The sequence below is a fragment of the Bombus vosnesenskii genome, unplaced genomic scaffold, assembly GCF_011952255.1.
Source record: "Bombus vosnesenskii isolate JDL3184/JDL3185 unplaced genomic scaffold, Bvos_JDL3184-5_v1.1 scf7180000013293, whole genome shotgun sequence".
Taxonomy (NCBI): Eukaryota; Metazoa; Arthropoda; class Insecta; order Hymenoptera; family Apidae; genus Bombus; species Bombus vosnesenskii.
The window spans coordinates 1,065,983-1,085,173 of record NW_022882944.1 but is presented as its reverse complement, the minus strand read 5'-3'; the positions used below and the strand labels follow the sequence as shown (position 1 = coordinate 1,085,173).

At 31.0% G+C, this 19,191-nt stretch overlaps 4 protein-coding genes across 10 annotated transcripts; 3 read left to right on the top strand and 1 right to left on the bottom strand.

Moving 5' to 3' along the window:
- Positions 1 to 59: 59 nt before the first annotated feature.
- LOC117232843 lies at positions 60 to 1,819 on the top strand. 4 transcript variants are annotated; one of them, XM_033492537.1, is made up of 5 exons: positions 60 to 663; positions 733 to 905; positions 993 to 1,194; positions 1,341 to 1,464; positions 1,528 to 1,819. In XM_033492537.1, exons 1-5 carry the CDS (start codon positions 319 to 321, stop codon positions 1,737 to 1,739), a joined length of 1,056 nt encoding a protein of 351 aa, XP_033348428.1. In that variant the 5' UTR covers positions 60 to 318; the 3' UTR covers positions 1,740 to 1,819. The 4 variants fall into 4 exon arrangements, with proteins under 4 accessions (XP_033348428.1, XP_033348427.1, XP_033348426.1 ...); XM_033492536.1 differs by having other exon boundaries at positions 1,338 to 1,464; XM_033492535.1 differs by having other exon boundaries at positions 993 to 1,242.
- A 673-nt stretch (positions 1,820 to 2,492) lies between these two features.
- LOC117232839 lies at positions 2,493 to 5,840 on the top strand. 3 transcript variants are annotated; one of them, XM_033492526.1, is made up of 5 exons: positions 2,493 to 3,161; positions 3,240 to 3,497; positions 3,614 to 4,573; positions 4,672 to 4,809; positions 4,879 to 5,840. In XM_033492526.1, the coding sequence occupies exons 1-5, from the start codon at positions 2,762 to 2,764 to the stop codon at positions 5,781 to 5,783; spliced, it is 2,661 nt and encodes an 886-aa protein (XP_033348417.1). In that variant the 5' UTR covers positions 2,493 to 2,761; the 3' UTR covers positions 5,784 to 5,840. The 3 variants fall into 3 exon arrangements, with proteins under 3 accessions (XP_033348417.1, XP_033348419.1, XP_033348418.1); XM_033492528.1 differs by having other exon boundaries at positions 3,255 to 3,497; positions 4,879 to 5,783; XM_033492527.1 differs by having other exon boundaries at positions 3,243 to 3,497; positions 4,879 to 5,783.
- Positions 5,841 to 7,851: 2,011 nt separating this feature from the next.
- On the bottom strand, positions 7,852 to 11,816 carry LOC117232846 (trimeric intracellular cation channel type 1B.1). Its single transcript, XM_033492544.1, has 8 exons — positions 11,472 to 11,816; positions 10,065 to 10,221; positions 9,719 to 9,814; positions 9,552 to 9,640; positions 9,390 to 9,477; positions 9,194 to 9,314; positions 8,943 to 9,100; positions 7,852 to 8,820 (listed from the first exon to the last, which is right to left on the bottom strand). The coding sequence occupies exons 1-7, from the start codon at positions 11,590 to 11,592 to the stop codon at positions 8,945 to 8,947; spliced, it is 828 nt and encodes a 275-aa protein (XP_033348435.1). The 5' UTR covers positions 11,593 to 11,816; the 3' UTR covers positions 7,852 to 8,820; positions 8,943 to 8,944.
- Positions 11,817 to 12,730: 914 nt separating this feature from the next.
- LOC117232840 (endoplasmic reticulum metallopeptidase 1-like) lies at positions 12,731 to 19,191 on the top strand. 2 transcript variants are annotated; one of them, XM_033492530.1, is made up of 15 exons: positions 12,731 to 13,193; positions 13,404 to 13,535; positions 13,610 to 14,156; positions 14,238 to 14,365; positions 14,447 to 14,578; positions 14,651 to 14,771; positions 14,847 to 15,152; positions 15,228 to 15,457; positions 15,533 to 15,713; positions 15,786 to 15,970; positions 16,056 to 16,211; positions 16,287 to 16,492; positions 16,578 to 16,690; positions 16,759 to 16,934; positions 17,035 to 19,191. In XM_033492530.1, exons 2-15 carry the CDS (start codon positions 13,533 to 13,535, stop codon positions 17,197 to 17,199), a joined length of 2,649 nt encoding a protein of 882 aa, XP_033348421.1. In that variant the 5' UTR covers positions 12,731 to 13,193; positions 13,404 to 13,532; the 3' UTR covers positions 17,200 to 19,191. The 2 variants fall into 2 exon arrangements, with proteins under 2 accessions (XP_033348421.1, XP_033348420.1); XM_033492529.1 differs by having other exon boundaries at positions 13,379 to 13,535.

Here is a 19,191-nt window from a genome sequence, read left to right as displayed (position 1 = left end):
TTATTCTTTCACTATGCACATACATTTACGTAAGAAAATCAATAGCTAAACAGACTATATATTTCATGTATTCTTTCATTTTTTTTTTCATGTATATTTTTCTAAATTCTAGTAACTTTTTGAATCTTATGTATGTATGATGTATAATCCGAACGTAATTCATTCATTGCATTCTTTCAGCATACAAATTTTTGCTACGAATTTTAGTATAAGCTCAAGATATGTACATATAGCTTTTATGATATGTAAATAATGGCATCTATCCAAGTGGGGGATTAAATAACCTGATTATGCTACAAATGATCGAAGCAATTTATCATGCCAATTGCATGGACCGATAGTCTAACGTTGAGATTAGTAATTTTTTACAGTAAACACGAATGTCTAAGAAATCCTTTTCATCCGGATTATAAGAACAAACGATGTCGTTACAAAGCTTACAAAAAAATTGTGGATTCTATGGATGTTTGTTGTTTAACAGTTTATGATTGTATCAAAAGGATTACCTGTGTAAAGGCCCAATACTGTTATGAGCTGTCTAAAATCAGTGCTGCAATTTCCTGTGAGAAGTTTTATAGACCAATAGCGAACTGGTTTCCAATAATCCATGAACTGTTTTTCCCATTTATACCAACTTACAATTGTACAAGTGATTGCTGCAAGGTACATATCAACTTATAACAAAACACATTGTACAAATCTTATTTATTTATTATAACAATTTTGTTATAGATATGCAGTGACAAAACAGACACACATGAAAGTTATGACTATGAAGAAACACAGGAGCAGTCGACACGTCCAGTCCCCGCGGAACCGAGAGCATTAAGCACAGACTGTGGTTGTCCATATGAAACTTGTTATTGTGACAAATCGAATATAGCTAAACCTCGTACTCGTCTTAGGTAATTTATTTCATTTGCATAGTGTTAATACATCACTGATTAACATTAGTGTACATAATAAAATATATTAAAACATGGTCCACTTAGCAAAGCAGAAAAACCACCTTTCTTCCTGACGGAAGAGAAGGGTGTAACTACTTCGCAAACCACAGCAAGAGATTGCAAATATTACTTGCACCAGCAAAAAGTATCTCAAATCGATGTGGGGAGTAATATCAGAAGTATCAGTACTGAGCACGCGACTCAATCTGAACTTTCTTATTTCAAAACTGCATGTACAGCTTGTCAAGTGTGTATGGAAAATGAAGTACCTTTTAACTTAATGAAAAAAGATCTAGTAAATAGATTCTTATCTTTAGTTCAATCAACGAGAATAAATGTAAAGTTTGTCGAAAGTTACAAATAACATTAAATATACGAAATAATTTTCAGAAGGAGACAGACATTAGTTACACAGATTGTGCTCCACCAGTGAAAGACATTAAAGAAAGAAGGAAAACTGACGAGTTTGACATGTTCGGCAAGAGTATTGCGTTTCAGTTGCGAAATATAAGTTTCGGTGAATATTGATAGCGTAATATATTACAAAAATAATTATTAAGGTAAAATTATTTGTCTTCAGAAATTGCTGTTAAATTGGAGAAACGAATACAAGATCTAATTGCACAAGAACGTCTGGATCATATGAAACTGAAATATTTGGATTGCTGTACAGCTTCTAGTTGCAGCGAATGTGCAGTTTTGCGCAAGGAAATGGTTTGCAGCTGCGGCCTTCCGATAATCATGATCAAAACAGATTCTTCCTGCGATCTTGATTGCAAGCAACGAATATAATGTTTACGAATTGTCTGTATTTGTTTAGTACTTAGAAAAAAATTTTATCAAAGATATAATATATGAAATATGATTCTATATGTTGGTTCTGGTATTAATGTATAGTATCGTAGCGAAACAAAATTAATAAAATAACGTAGAGTGATTTAACAAATGCTTCCGTTCGATATATCGCGCGATCAAATTCAGTCGTGTTCTTTAACTGAAACTGATTTTATCTTGTGAATAGTCGTAAAATTATAAACGTATAAGAAATCGCAAACACTATTTTCATAGAGACACTGTATTAAAATACTGTTGGTAAATTCTTCGTATTATAAAATGTCGTCCAAATGGAACGAGAGATTAGTGATCAGTTTTTTAAAAGCGTACAAGCAATATCCGTGCCTTTGGAACCCTTATCACAGACATTACTATAACTGCTATGAGAAGAACAAGGCATTGCAAAGAATTATCAACGATCTCTGCATACCCGGCTTTACCGTAACCGATTATTTGCACCAGATCAAGAGCATAAGAGAAAAGTAATGTACGATCGGAATTTTTGGTAATGAATATTGTGAAAGAGATAGGAGAGAAAATAAAAAACATCATGAACGAATGTAATTTCTTTTTAAAATGATTATTTTGCGTTTGATGATCGGAATTCACAGTATTGAATGGAGAAGAATATACAGCCTTCTTCATTTACTGTAGTATTATGACCTTCATGTCATCTTAAATGCAAAAAAATTAAGTTTAGTCTAATTTTTTAAGCATCGAAGCAAACATTGAAAATTAATACGAAATGTTCTCTATACAAATCATTAAACAAATTTTTATCTTACAAATATTTAACAAACTATGTTATTGATTGATTTTAGAGATCATTACTTTTTAACATCAATGATTACAAAACTATTTATGAAAACAATGATTTTTATTGACACAGATATAAATTGGAACAAACACGAACGATCCAAAGTCTACAATCTCAGAAACAATATAAATCACCATTCTCCTGGTACAATGTAGTAGCAGGCATGTTGGCGAAGGTGATTGATGATGAAGAAAGGCAGAGCTGTCAACTTCATGAACAAGAAATGACTTCTGCTGTTAGATCCTTGAGCAGTGATAGCATAAAAACTTCACAGGAGAGAAAAAGAGTGAGCCCAGAAGCAAAATATGTGGAAATTCACCCATGTAATAACGCCACCGGCGGTCGGATGATTTCAAAGAGGAGCAAATCGCAGGAAAAACCATCTTGTCTGGATGGGAAATGTAATTCAACGGGGGAGACGATAACAAAAGAAAAAAGGGAGAAAAGAGTAAAATATGTTCCTTGTCCATCCTTTAGACCAAAGAAAAATGATTCGAGGGATCAAGAAATAGATGAACTTTTGTACTACAAACCCTCCAGAGATGTAGAATCTCAAGAGATAGGTAAAAAATTTGTTCGAAAAATAACTTTGAAAAGAAATATGACAGAGTACGAATAGTTTAATTTTTTCTAACTTTAAGAAGAATATCTTCCAGCTATTCCAAATACTACCATGGATACCAGATTTAACCGTGATTTTCCTTTAACGAAAGAAAACGATAACAGTTATGAATTACCATTTTTAAAATGTCCACTGTGTGGTTGGGAAGATGTGAAACATGAGCAATTTGATTGTAACAAAAACGAGAGAAGAAATTATATTTCTTGTTCGGAATACAATAAAAATCTTTCTGATGGATATAGTCCGTGTGCCGGATGTGACAGAGTCACGCGTGATAGTATGTAAAAAATCAATTTTTATTATAGAGAAATATCTGTTTGAAATTTGGATGAAATCCTAAAATTTGGATATATGTGCAGATACCAACTTAAATTTATTGTCTATTTTATTCAGATTTACCTTTCCGATCTATGGGAATTACTGATCTATCAGAATATTTAAAAAAGTATGTGAACAACTCCGAGGATTTGGAATTTCTACAGACATTATCAAGACATGCATCTTTTGCATCTTTGATAACAAGACATCCATCTGTTGTAACTTTAATAACAGGACTCTCTGCAAGGGCATCAATTACTTCCGCCGTGAAACCTATTCAAATTACGAAAAAATCTGCTCATACAGAAGTAGAACAAAGCGAAGATCCAAAAAGGATTTTAAAAAATAATATTCCAGCATCCATATCGGTTCAAACGCAAGTGCTACAGGTCGACCCTGTAGTAACAGGTAAATTACAGTTGGGTACCATAGAAGCTTCTACCCAACTAGTTCTGCCAGATCTGGATAAACATTCAAAACCAATTGAATTCGTACCAAAAGATGTTTCTCGAGATACGAAGAAGGAACAAGGTACAGAATCAGAACCACTTGCAATTGAAACGCGATTTTCTATTGGTAGGAAAAAATGTGAAATAGGTATCAACGCAATGGATTCTTTTGACAAAGCAGTGCAAAATACAGTTTGTATATCAATTCAAACTACAGATGATATTGACCAAAAAGGAAAAGAGCAAGATAAATATTATAAGACTGATACGATAGAGATGAAGGAAGTAGCAATAAATGTGGTAGATCAAGCTTCGAAAGGAATACAGAGTAGCATCTGTGTATCACGAGGAAATTTAGCCTACCGTATGTCTTTTGAAAAGATGGTAGAATTTGGTACTACCATGTCCTTGCATCAAGTGCGTAGCGTCGGCTGCGTGACGGCGGAAAAGATCAAAGAATTCAAATCGAATTTCGTACAATGCGTTTCTAAAGAAAAATTTCCTTTGGCTCGATCCAAGTCTGATGATTCTATGAAACGTTGTGCTCATCAAGATACGGAATTGAAACATTTTGTGGGAAAAGGACGTAAGCATTTTAATTGGTACTGCTTTGCAGCTTAGCAAAATATAATGCAATACTATGGATATAAAACACTAATTTTACAAAATTGTTTTAATTGATAGCACAAGAATTTGAGGATTCGTGTACAACAGATACGTGTCCATTGAATATACTACATCTCAGTAGAGATCCCACCATGCTCTCAGTTTTACAACAACTTTTGCAGAAAATATTATTTATACACGAACAAAAAATGCAAGGTATACAATTAAACAGATCCTTATAAATTTATGTATCAATTTTCATAATTTAATGAGGTTTAATTTCAGACAAATATAAATATCGCCTAAAAGAAAATTGTTTTATCGACATGGACAAAATGGTGACAGCAATCAAAGAATATATAATGATGCTAGAGCCAAGTGTTATCAGAGATGATGTGAAAGAATTTCATGAAAAGGTTGATAAAAAGTCATCTTTGACAGAAGTTCGAAGACGACCAAGTTTGAAGGAAATTGGCACGTTTACCATGTGTAATGATAAATTAACCATGACTGAAGAAGATATTTTCGAATTAATATTGCAATCCACATTCACGAAAATGGATAAAAGACAAGGAACCATGGAAGACAATATATTGCTATTAGAGAAAATGAAAAGAAAATATCCAATGATAGACAAAGAAGTTTGTACTCATTTGAATTGTAAAGATGTTGGTATCAGTGGATCGTTGATGCAGCTGTGCAATCGCGACATAGAAGTTCAAGGTGATGCTCGATTGTTCAAGGACTCTGTATGTGTCGCAAAGTATGAAGATATAACAGAAAGAATAAGCGTGGGTACCCAGAAACGAGATCCGATACTGGTTCGAGTGATCAAGTGCAATGAAAGTCAGGCGGTAGTAAGGTCGGATAAAGAAACGTTAACTATGAAAAAGGACGTACATTTTGAAAAGAAATGTATAAGCAAACGTGTAGAAACATGCGGTCGACCGACTTGCATTCCGTCCACTGTTTGTAAAATAACAAACGAAGCCAATTTAAAATCTACTCTTCGTAAAGAGTGCGAAAATGAAATGATCGATAGTTATGATATATGCGATATAAATTGTAAAGGAAAAATATCTTATGACTGGACTGATGTAACAAATGATATACTTTCAAATGTTACTAATTCGAAAATTCCGATATGCATGAGACCACTACAAAAATATACATACGCTAGGAGCAAATAATTAAACATTAGGATTAATATAACATATAAAATACATAAATAAATCCTGTGATAAAAAGATATGGAAGTTTATTTGGGAAATAAGTATGACCTTAAAATAACTTTGATCTCATATTAACTTTTTCTTTTAGATATTGTTATATTTCTTAAATCTATTATTGTATCATTTTTTCATTCTTTAAAATTGTATCTTTAAAAATATCTTCTTTATATCAGCATATAGAAACAGTTGTTACCACAATTGAAGATCGTTTTAAACGCAGTCATTGGTATATCTAGCTATCTTCAGAAATGAGCAATAATTTTGATGCAGATCAAAGATTAAGAGAAATCCCTTAAATTCTAGACAACTCTTTATATACATATATAGACACAAAAAGGTGTGATTTTTAGAAGAACTCGGTAATTTTTCGATGAAATTAGATGGAATTAGAAAAACTAACTGTTAAGAGAATCTCGTATAGTTGTTGGATCGGATCATGTGAAATCGATTCGTTCAGTAGAACGAGAATCCTTGATCCAATCTCGAAGTCAATATCTTGTTATATTCAGGACAGGCAAGTTCGTGGTTGTTCACCTGACAGTCCAAGGACTTATGGCAGGCCTGATGTTTCATTTAGCGTTGACATGAACATACAAGGACGAATCGGGACGCTTTTACGTATTTACGTTGTGTGTATGCGCTAACGCGACAACACAGAAATATCTTGTTAAAAACAGATTGAGTAACGCTATAGATTAATCGCTTTAACTGCATATGCATAATCCATCATGTGCGTCAATTCGGAAAAATGCCTAAACTGCGCACAGTGCGATATACAAAAATTGAAATAACTATTATTCGATTTTGATCTTATAATTCGATAACATAATCAGTCTGTAAGTATATAAATGTAAGTAATAATTATTATTAATAAGTAATTATTAAAAATTGTTTGTACATTAAAATCTAATCATTTGAAAATTAGCTCACTCATTCATTATATATTCTTTTTTGATAATTCTTCTTAAATAATGTTTGTTACACCTTAAATATGGAGAATTTGAGCAAAGATATGTATAACTTTAATTTCCAAATTAAAAATTTTTTTCTTTCTTTAAAGAGCAATGTAAAACAATGATTCAAATTATTCTGTAATTTTGATTGTTATTTGTTAAAAAAAAATTGCACTAAATTGCTGTATATGATCTTTTTCTGTTACAAACTACTACATTGAACGTTTTTTATTTTTTAAGTGAAATCCATTCATAATATTGACTTGGTTGAAAAATGGATTTCTGATTACATTTATTTCAAGAAAATTTTTAATGTTACCCAAAATCTCTAAATGCTGGCACAATATCTGACGAAATGGAAGGGAAAATAAATTATTTCTGGACGAAAAAATGGAAAGATCATTCCCGGCATCTGCACTATTTATTTAAACGTTATCGTGTGTGGCTAGACGAAGAAATAAATATTCAAGATATTTTAACTAAGGGAGGGAGTAAGGAAAATACTAACAAAGATTTGATAAATAGACTTTTACTTACCTCGGATCACCTAATAAACGATTAAGTTTTAGGAACACTGTACATTATATGTATTTTTTAATCTTTGTCCTGAATGCTTATTCGAATACTGTACTATGGAACGTGAAAACGTGGCCTACAAATGTGCGAACGTGGACTGCGAACGTGGACTGCGAACGTGGATTGCGAACGTGGGCTGCGAACGTAGTCTGCGAACGCGCGTACCTGATCTGCGAACGTGGCGAATATGGTTTGCAAACGTAGCCAGCGAATTTTGATTTTTGTCCCAATTTCTCCTTCAAATGTCGCACTGTATTGCACCTTGGAAAATCGTTATTAAACAATTGCCGTTTGTTAATCGTATTGGGGTATCGACTAGAATTTGTCAACCCTTATTTGTTATAAATTATGACAAGCAATGGTATATTTTTCAAGTTTTTCTACAATAGGAGATATATAATAAGGGCTCAGAAGGCTTGGGTTGGGAAGCAATATTGTTGCCTCTAAATCCTTGCGTATTAAAAAGGTTGAAAAGACGATAAGTCGACAGAAGGGTATAGAAGAACAAACTTCATTTTATTACATGAAAATGTATAACGTTCTGTCAATTGGAATATTATATGAAAATTATGTTATTTAATTTCCATAGCAAATTATATTCACATCGTTGAATCCAAGGCAAACGCTTGATACATGTGTGTATGGTAGGTAAGTATCAATTGTCAGTATATAATTATAATAAAATAGTATAAAAGAGTTATAATTTTCCTCGTTGATATATTTACGTCATGTATAGATGATTTCATTTGTTATCCGTTTTATTATCAGAAGTCTTATTGTTCTAATATGCATTAACATTATCTTAACGCTTAAATTCGATAACCTGAGTATATTTCTTCGTGATAAATATTGTACGACAGATTGATAATTATTCATTCACACAAAATACATATACCAAAATTAGGATATTTTGAATTGAACATTACTAACAATATGTCTCAATATGCACTTAAAAATTGCAGTTCACTCTATAAAATGACGTACCAACAATTTTTTTCTAATTCAATCGTTAAAACATTGTATGAAATCCTGTATATATAGATTATTAAAAAATCAACAACAAATACGTCTTTAGCCTTCGCGTAAAGATTTTATCGATTTTAGATACAATTCTCTTATATTTTATAAAACATAACGAATTTACTTGTTACGTAATGTTATTCATATAAAATTGTCTAATTAATTATGGAGAGGCAATTATGTTGGCAAGTTGTTGTCAACAGAGATAATACTGTTGGTATTCATAATGGTGGAAGCCATACTCTCCAATATATCACTTGTCATTATTAAAATATGTATACTAATAAATTATTGTACTTCCAATATTTAATGATTTGTCCATGATCATGCATCGCATCGTTAACATGCGAGTATGGCCTGACTAGTTTAAATTGATTTCATGCATTGATTTTTAGCATATCAATGCTAATATATTAACGTTCGTATTGGGAGAATTTTATGCGTACCTATCGAAAAAAAAAAAGAGGAAATGAATATTATACATCGCGAACTCGAAAATTGAATTGCATAGCAGTAAAATTACATGTACGTAATATTATCTAATATTATGTAAATGAAGTTTACAAACATTTAGTCCTTTCTCTTGGCATCCGCTTTCTCATCTTTAGCTTGGCCTCGTCCCAACAATTTGGCTAACCAATCGCAAATTCCTCCGAGGAACAACGCAGAGAATAGATTTTCGAAAGGTACGAATGGATCATGAATTCCAAGCAAAATGGACGATAGCTGAAATAATATTAATAACAATTAGCACTTAGTAACAAACAAGATTAGCAAAGATTAGCTTTCATTTAAGAAGAAGTACAAAATTCCTGTTACCTTGAAATACACGAAGAAAATAACGATACCAAAGTAAACTAACGCATGAGGAGCCGAGATGAGATCAGTCTTTTTATCAAGGACGAAAATAATGGATGCAACCATTGATGCTTTCGTAGGGCTAAAAAGTAAAATACTACGTGTTACTCATTTCAGTTTTAATCTATAAAAAAATAGAATAGAAGAAGAAATGTACAAGCTAGGTTGCATAAATTCCATAGCAGTTGGAGTCCATACTCCTCGTATGAGGCGTTCAAAAAGTTTTGTAAAACCTGCACCATTTCCTAAAATAAATTAAATAAATTAATTTTGTATTTCAATACACTTTTACTTTTATTTTTCAGATATTAAAAGTTACCTTTGAGTGTTCCAATTAACACCATGATAAGATATGCATTTGGGTAAAGTTTTCCTGCATGAGATACTCCATCATATACCTTTTTACACCTGTAAGTTATGGCAAAATAATATAAACATAACAGAATAAGGTAAAAAACAAATATCTGCTTATTATTATGTACTCACCTATATATTTCCTTCATAGTAGCACATACTATCTTTACTGGTAAAAACTTGGCAATTTTATATCCAATATCAAATGGTGTATAAAATATCATATACCTGTGCAATAATTAAATAATAATATACCTTACTAAATGTTATGAGAGATGTCATATTATTGGTTTTGTAAACAATTGTGTTTTTCTTGTATTTGTACTTTGCACTTACACTTTGGTACAAAGTGCAAGTGCAACAAAGACACAATTGATCTGAAGCTTGGAATCTAGCTTGAAGCTATGGGAAGATATTCATTAAAAAATTCATTAAGTTATTAACAGAGATTTATAGTTTTTAATTTAATGATACTGACCAAACAATAGTCGCTACTACCACTTGTGGTGTATTTTTCAAAGGTGCAATAATCGGCTCTCCTAAAAGACCATTGCATAGCATACCACTTGCAAACACTACCAACATTGTTGAAAGCCAACATGAAAGAGGGTGTTTCCGAGAAAACGCTTGAGCACCTATTCAATAGAATTATGATAATATGAAGTTATGAAAAATAATGAAAGTTACAGTTGAAACAGTTTGATAAATTAGAGGTACAACATTTTTCAAAGATTTTTAAATATTTATTAATTACTAACATGTAAAGAAACATCTAATTTAATTTAGAAAGACACATCCAAGATGTGATAAATTTCCTGTTTTCTAATACACCATGAAATATCAAAGGGGCACATTCTTTCAAGTAGGTCACTTGGAATCCTTACAAGTATATTATATTACATGTATTCACACAGATATAATGCTAGTCTACTATAAACATGAAAATAATGTTTTTTGGTATATTTTTAACACTCTGAGTATAAAATTAAATTACATAAAAGTTTATTTAAAACAATACGAAAATAGTTAAGAAATACATTTCACAATAAAATTTATTTTTCATATGATTTTAGATACCATAACTACTACCAAGGAATATAAAAGGTACAGAAATTCTTTGAGTCATTGTTCAAAGATTGCTGCTTCATGGTTCATTGCATAAGAAAGTCATTGATACAAAAAGTTTTACTGCTATATCTGGGAACATTCTTACACAATAAGCTTTCATATACTTAGGAAATATTTACAATACAATTATTTATTTTCTATATTTATTTATAATAAGTTATTTGCATAACTTTAAGAAACACAAAAAATTATAGGAAATCAAAATTGAGGCCAAAGGTTTGAAAAAACTTGGCGTGCCCACAAGGGTATATACTGAAATAGATTAGCTAGGTAAATTCAGTGAATGTCACAAAATAGGATTATTCTAATTATGCCACATACCATGTGAGAATAATTTTTTCTCTCTTTGAACATTTTTCATACATTTGTTTTGGACAATATTATTAAAAGAGGAAGTTGTATTAATGTTCTTATCTATTTTTATAATATTAATAATATCAAATATGTTTAGTAACAAAATTGTATTTTTAAACTTACAGAAAGATAATAAGACTTTACTTTAACACTTAGAATAAAATAATCCAATTGTTATGAATAAAAAAAAATCTCTTAGCTTAAGTATTATTAAATGAGATTAAGGGAGAGCTAATTTATTAATAATAAAATAAGTAAAAAATAATATAATAAATAAAGCGGGAAGTGAGTTAAACAAGAATAATGAAGAAAAATGGTTGGGAGCGAAACACAATCTTAGAAATGGTATAAGCTGGTTCTGAGCAGATTAAATTTAGAATTGGTCGGGTAGGCTTGGGCTTACCGGATCCCAAATCTTCTCTGACGTGTAAAGCACAGAGTACGCTGTGTGCGATATCAAAGTACGGGAACATTTTCAATTTAATGACCTGATTGGCCATGTCCAGGAATGCTTCGGGATCCATTTTCAATTGATTTTGCAGCCGCTTCAGGGATAAACTTTTCGTTCACGTAAAACTGTGTCTGTCGGCGTTCAACAATCCTCGAGTTTGAAACAAAGTCACAAGCGCCCGCGAATGACGCTAGCTATGCGCCGTCTGCTAGACTTGGTCGTCTGCTAGACTTGATCGTCTGCTAGTTATGGAATCGGTCCCTACCATTAGAACCTTATCGTCGAACGAACAAATTTCATGGCCTCTTTAAAACTCCTTCCTACAGATGGCAGTAAACGATTGCATTTGTATCTACTTTTTTTTATCATGTCTGGCTTTTGAATGAATTTTAATCCTTTATAATGGTTGGGTTAAATACGTGACACATTAAATACAACTTCAGATTTAGACTCTCACACGTTTCAGTGAAACATTTTGAAAAATTTCATTAAAATATTTTCAGATATTCAATTTAAAGTTGCAAAATGCAGTAACAAAAATCGGTATTTAACGAGAGCTACTAAATTTTTAAACGAATTTTATGTATAGCGACAATTTTCAGTTTAAATGTATAACAGCTCCAACAATTTTTATAAATTATCAAATTTAAATAAATTATTGCAATCTATGTTATGTTTTTATCTTCCTTGTGTAGACAAAATTCGTATCTTTCGCCTTTTTCTGATTTAGCTATATTTATATTCAGTGAAAAACAATGAATGCTTTTAAAATCTGGTTATGTTAACCAATTTCATTAATTCCTTCTTTTTTATATATATACATATCTGCCCGAGTATTTATGTTTTACGAAGCATTTTAAAAATATACGCTACGTGAAAGTATTCCATATATGTATGTACAAAAGCGTAGAATAATGAACAAAGCATGACAGCAGTTCATGGAAGAGTCTGCATCATCTAGGAATCAAAGAGACTCTTGTAAATATACAATGTTGTAGCAGCAGCAGAGTCAATTCTTTCCAAAACAACAAACGTACTGTATTAATTTGCAATCGGAAATTAGCCGAGCATATTAGCCTTAGTAAGACGATTTTTGCATTTCTCTCTCACACACACACACACGCGCGCACGCACACATATATACATACGTTCTTTGTTTCGAAAGTTTTTGTATAATTATGTAACATTGCAATTTTCTTTTTACATAACTGAGTAATAGGGAGAGTAAAAGTTGTGCACGCGATGGAGATACAGCATCTTTCATTCATAAAAATGTAATACTCCGCTACTTTATTTGAGTGTTTTATTGCTCTTTGGGACGTCCTTTCTAGATTTAGAATTTTATCATGATAGATAGATACTCTGTTTTCGCTAACTTTTCCGCAATGCTATATTCAGATATATATAGGCCCGATACTCGTGTTAGCAAGTATCGAGTAACCTACCTAACGAGCACTTACACAAATCTTTATACAAAAAATATGATATGGCTATCTAATCGCAGTGGCACATGAATACGTGTGGCTGTAACGTATATAAAAAATATGTTTTAACGGAGATTAAATTGGCTGATAATAATGGTCCACGATAGACCAACGTGGAATTATGAAAAAACGGATCTGAAGTAACTGACGAGTTGCGACGTTTTAATCAGAAATACAGGCACAACGATAGGTAGGGATGATTCTCATTTTAGTACTGCATTTATTATAATAATTTTGCATGTAAAATCATAACAGTAATATTGTTATCTAAAATTGTTACCGAGAATACGATTATCACGTTTGATTGAAGTAATAAAAAGAAACATTAATAAAATTCTGCATATTTTCTGTTTGTTTCATACGAAATATTAAAAGACATCAGAAATTTTATTTGTGCTAGAAGCACTTCGTTATTTGGTCAATGCGTCGAACGGAGCTAACGAAGTCGTCGAACACCGTAGCCTTTTGTCTCTGATCAAATTTTAATTCAAAGGTTTAATTATTTTTCAAAGTGCCTTAAACACAGACAATGGTAAGATTATCTTTGTTCCTTTTGATCAGTATGTTTTTCATTTTCTTCTTTGCACTGATAATGCTACCTTTCAGAGAGACGGAGTGAGATTGCGTCAACATGTCTCTAAAAGAACTACTAGTGATGCGGTATACCAGGATAAGGTTTCTTCAAAAAAGAAAGAAGTACTGCCAAATGAAACTCAACATTTACTCTTTCTGTTTACCTTCTATCTTTTCGTATCCATTATCATTATCACGTTTGAGAAGAAATTACCTGAGCCATTAATGACAGATAAAGAAGGTCTATATCCAGGAAGATTTATAGCAGAAAGAGCACATAATCATCTTTTAAATATCACATATATTGGGCCACGAATTGTTGGAAGTTACGAGAATGAAGTATTAGCAATTAAATATTTAACAAACATTATCAATAATATAGTCAAAGATGCCAATGAGAACCATAAGATTCTAGTCAATGTAACTAAGCATAGTGGAGCTTTTCCTTTAAAATTTCTGGATGGAATGACTAATGTATACAGAAATGTACAAAATGTCATTGTTAAGATTGGTCCTCATAGACCTACCAAGAGCAGTTTATTAATAAATTGCCATTTTGATACCTTCCCAGAAAGTCCTGGTAATAATTAATGGAAACACCCATGCACATTTAACTTAATGATTATTAATGATTAAATGTTAATATAGCTTTCTATTTTAGGTGGTTCTGACGATGGAGCTGGTTGTGCTGTGATGTTAGAAATTTTACGTGTGATTTCTCATAGTCCAAAGTTGTTTAAGCATAATGTTATATTTTTGTTTAATGGTGCTGAAGAGAACTTATTACAGGTACATTAATTGTGTCTAATATTGATAACACATTAAATTTATTTTATTTTTTGAAAGGTACTAATTGCTTAAATTATACAGGCTTCTCATGGCTTTATAACGCAACACCCTTGGGCTAAGGAGGTCAGAGCTTTTATAAATTTAGAAGCTTGTGGTGCAGGTGGTCGTGAATTATTATTTCAGGCTGGACCTGATAGCTCCTGGATGCTTCAGGTACTGTTGAATAATGAGTTAACCCATTTTTATTATTATAGATATTATAATGTATGTTTATTTCTTTTGTAGATATATGCTAAATCTGTTCCTTATCCCTATGCATCATCCTTAGCTCAAGAAATATTTGAAAGTGGTATTGTACCTGGAGATACTGATTTTCGAATATTCAGAGACTTTGGGAACGTTTCTGGTATTTATTCTACACTATCTATTTTAATATTATACGTTTGCTTTTAGAAAGAATACCATTTTTAAAAATTCCTAGGTCTTGATTTTGCTTGGGCAACCAATGGCTATGTGTACCATACTAAGTTTGATAATATTCATCAAATACCATTGGGGTCTTTACAAAGGACTGGAGATAATATACTTGCTTTATTACAAGGGATAGTATTAGATAATTATTTATCCGAGGTACCACCTCAAGATCACACAGGAAATCCTGTGTTCTTTGACTTTTTAGGTACATTTGTAGTCAGATGGCCACAGTATGCATCAAGTACAATTAATATTATCAGTATAGTTGCCGGTATATATTCAATATATCTAAACATGCAAAATGCTCGGCGAGGTATCTATATCATATTAAATTAAATTTATTACTATAGAATAAAAAATATAATTAAATGTTTTTATTTTTATTTAGATGTAAAAAAATCAGTATATTTAAAGCATTTATTATTATGTACCGGAGCAATAATCGTTTCATGGTTAGTATCTATACTTTCATGTACATTAATCGCCCTCATTCTTACTAAACTTGGGAAAGTTATGAGTTGGTATGCAAGGCCAGCATGGTTGTTTTTCTTATATGTGGTCCCAACTATCTTTGTGTCAATGACGTTTTTCTTATTTATTGGGTCTCGTCAAAAGAAGGCAAGTTTATAGTAACATACAACAATGCTTTACTGTATAAATCGTTAACTGATATTTTGACTTGATATTTTATAGGAAGTTAAATCTGCGTGGATCTTATATCAAATATACTGTGATTCGTATTCTATAATATGGATGTCTGTTCTCTTCTATTGTGTTATATTGGAGATACGATCTGGTTTTATACCATTACATTGGGTTGTATTCCCTACTCTTGGAAATATACTTCGATGTAATTTCTTTAACAAGTGGAGAGGTATAATCTTAATATTGTGGAGCAATAATATGATGAAATTAAATATATTAATTTAATTGGTTTTACATGTAGGTTGGAAATGGCTGTTTTATTATTTAATGACAATGTGTCTACCTTATATACAATCGTTCTACTTAGTAATTGGAGCTCTTTATCTTTTTATACCCATAATGGGACGATCTGGTAGCAGTATAAATTCAGAAGTTGTTATGGCTAATATGTTATGCATTCTCTTTTCCTTATTACTCAGTTTCACGGTAAATTATTGAAATTATCATTAAAACAAAAGTGTTAGGAAAGGTCTGTAAGGATATAATTTAATCACTAATATTTTGTGTTTAGTTGCCATTTGTACTTTTAATAAAAAATGCAGAGAGAATCCTGAGTGTGTTAGTGGGAATATTTTTAATAACTATAGGTGTATTAATTTTGACTCCACTTGGTTTTCCTTATAGTGGTGATTTGTCATCATTGGCACCAGAACGATTTATGATTGCGGTATTGAATGAAATTTTTGCAATTCTGTTACTTGGAAAGTAATTGTATAATATTAAATAAATATTCAATTTATAGCACACACAAAGACAATATTACGACGTAAATGGTAATTTGCGGTACACTGGAACAGGATATTGGATAGCAGATTTAGACATGAATAGTCCACATAGTGTGGAAACTATGGTACCTGAAATAGGCGCTGTTACATCAACAATAAAAGATTGTGAAAAAGAATTATATTGTGGCCTACCGTATTTTATGCCTGTTACGACATTTTTATGGTACTTGTTTAATATTAAATTTGTAAGGTTTTTAACACATTGAAAAATTTAATTAAATACATTTTTAATATAAAAATTTTTACAGGAAAACAAGCTGGATTCCAGGTCCTGCACCATTGATTAATGTACCAACAAAACTTGAACTCATTTCAAAGTCGATAAAACAGAATATTGTCAGTTTTACATTCAATGTCACAGGTAATTTCTCTGTAATTATATAAATTATTAAATAATAATTAAACATTTAATTCGAAATCTATTTTCAGGTCCTGATCATATAAGTATAATTTTATCTCCATATAAAGGTGTTCATTTAGGAAAATGGTCTATTTTGGAAGGGAAGCCGTTAGAAGGACCTAAATGGAATGATAGAGAAACATACTTTATCTATTATTCTTGTGCGTCCGATTGTGTTCCTTTCACATTTTCTCTTGAATTGAATGTATGTAGAACATAAAATGTAGAGAACATAGTATGTAGAACATACTTATGATATCTACTTTACTAACGACGTTTACAATTTACATGTATTTTTTATATAGGTAAACAGTATGCCCAAAACTCCATGTTTATCAATAGCATTAGGTGGCCACTTTTTACATGGTGAACACCAAACATCTTTAAGATTTAAACGATTCTTGGCACAATTTCCATCTTGGACGGTCGTCACTCCATGGACAGCTACGTATACTTCTTGGCAATTTTAATATCACGTAGGACTGATTGTTCTACTGCACATCTCTATCGAATGCAATTTTGTGAAAACAGCTAAAAACAGCCTAGCGGAAACGGCAGTGTACTACGTTGTATAGTTTTAGATACGTTTAAAAGATATATAATACCTAACAATGCAAATTATAAGCTTAAGGAATAGAGTAATCCTACATTATACATGCTAATTTCTTGCAGTTGCAATATAAGAAAATACATCGATCAATATTTAGGGAGAAAAAGCAAACGAAAAAGAATGTTGAAGAATAGAACTTTTTTCATTCTATTTATATAAATTTTTTACTAGTACATTATCAGATCGTCAAAAGGAATTTTCGAAGTAGATCTAAGATAAGGTAGAATGATACGAGGATTTGAAACATTTCGATTTCCTTAATTGTAGTATTCGTAGGATATTATAATAGCATATCAACCATTTGCCTTAGAATCACAGCTATATTTAATTTTTAAATGCTAGAAAAATAACAACCTTAATCTGTAAAAACAGATAGTGGACCGAAAGAGATAGAAATATCGCGAAGCTATCGCCATATGAAGATTATCTTTTTATTGCGATCTTCGGGTTAAAAATATTGTTGATCAAAACCACATGACTACATGCATTTTACGATCCTGTGTGAACAGTTTAGAAGCACAAATGCAATAATCTGCTTTATTATATATACACCGTACTAAGATACTTTTAGATTTTATTTAATGTACATTTAATCTATAACATTTTGACTTTCCCACCATCGAATTTTATAGTTATTACATATGTCTTTATATATTAATTTTTTTGACGTCTTGTTGAGACATTTGTGTTATTATAAATGTTTGTAATGAGAAGTATATCGAACTTACTCGATAGAAAATTAGGTATATTTGTTAGGATTTAACTATGTGATTTATTAATGGGTTGTAGTTAAGTTGCAGTTTTGGAGGAGAGACAATTCTTTTTATCATTTCGTTCGTGTTCCTTTACATTTGGTGTTGAAAAGAAGTTGAATTTATTTTAATTGTTATTATGTTTTATTATTAATGTATAATAATTTGTTTTTGTATCATTAACAAATGTATGCAATAGTTGCTACAAGACATATAAATTAATTCAATTCACGTAGGATATCAAGCAGTAAACAGTTCAAAAGATTAAAACGTATATTTAATTAAGAAATATTTATTGAATTACACATGTTCAAGTTTAATTCTAAGAAAATTATGCCAATATTAGTAGCCAACCGCGCATAGACGGAAGTAAGGTCAAAGTATTAATAGAAGTTAATACGAGAAACTTCAATATAATGATAGTACTTTTACACCAATTTAAAAGAGAAACATTAAAGTGCATGTACGTTTAGCTTGTTATAAAAACATTAGAAGATTTAATTTTTTACAAACTAACGTTTGACAATCTTAAATTCGATTTTAATACACATACATTGATTAAAAATTTTCTCAGACAATTGGAATGTTCCAAATTTTATTCCCATATTTCTTTTTATATTCTTTGTGATATTTCTTATGATTGACTGAATATTTAAAAAAGGTATATATAGCGTATAATTTTCGTTACTTTAAGTAATCTTATATAATTATGTAACTTTTATTGCACAAATTATTGTCAATGATTCTACTTAACAGTATCGCACAATATTAAGCACATATGTATATATAATTTTGTTACGAGAATTTATTCAGTTTACTGAGATTTTTATTATTCGAAGTATTTGCAATATTTAGGTAATTAGTTTTATCTGGTTGTCGTTGAAATAACGCAACTGGTTTGTTATCTATTATTTCTTACTAGTCTCTGTTGTTCCCAGCTTTTTTGTTTATACCTTTTCACTGATTTATGCGTTTAAATATTCACATATTCCTACTTCTTTTTAATGTTCACCTTATAATCTTATATACGCGTTACTATTGTTATTTAGCGTTTCTCGATAAACGACTAAAGTTTAACACAAGAAAACAATAAAAGTGTT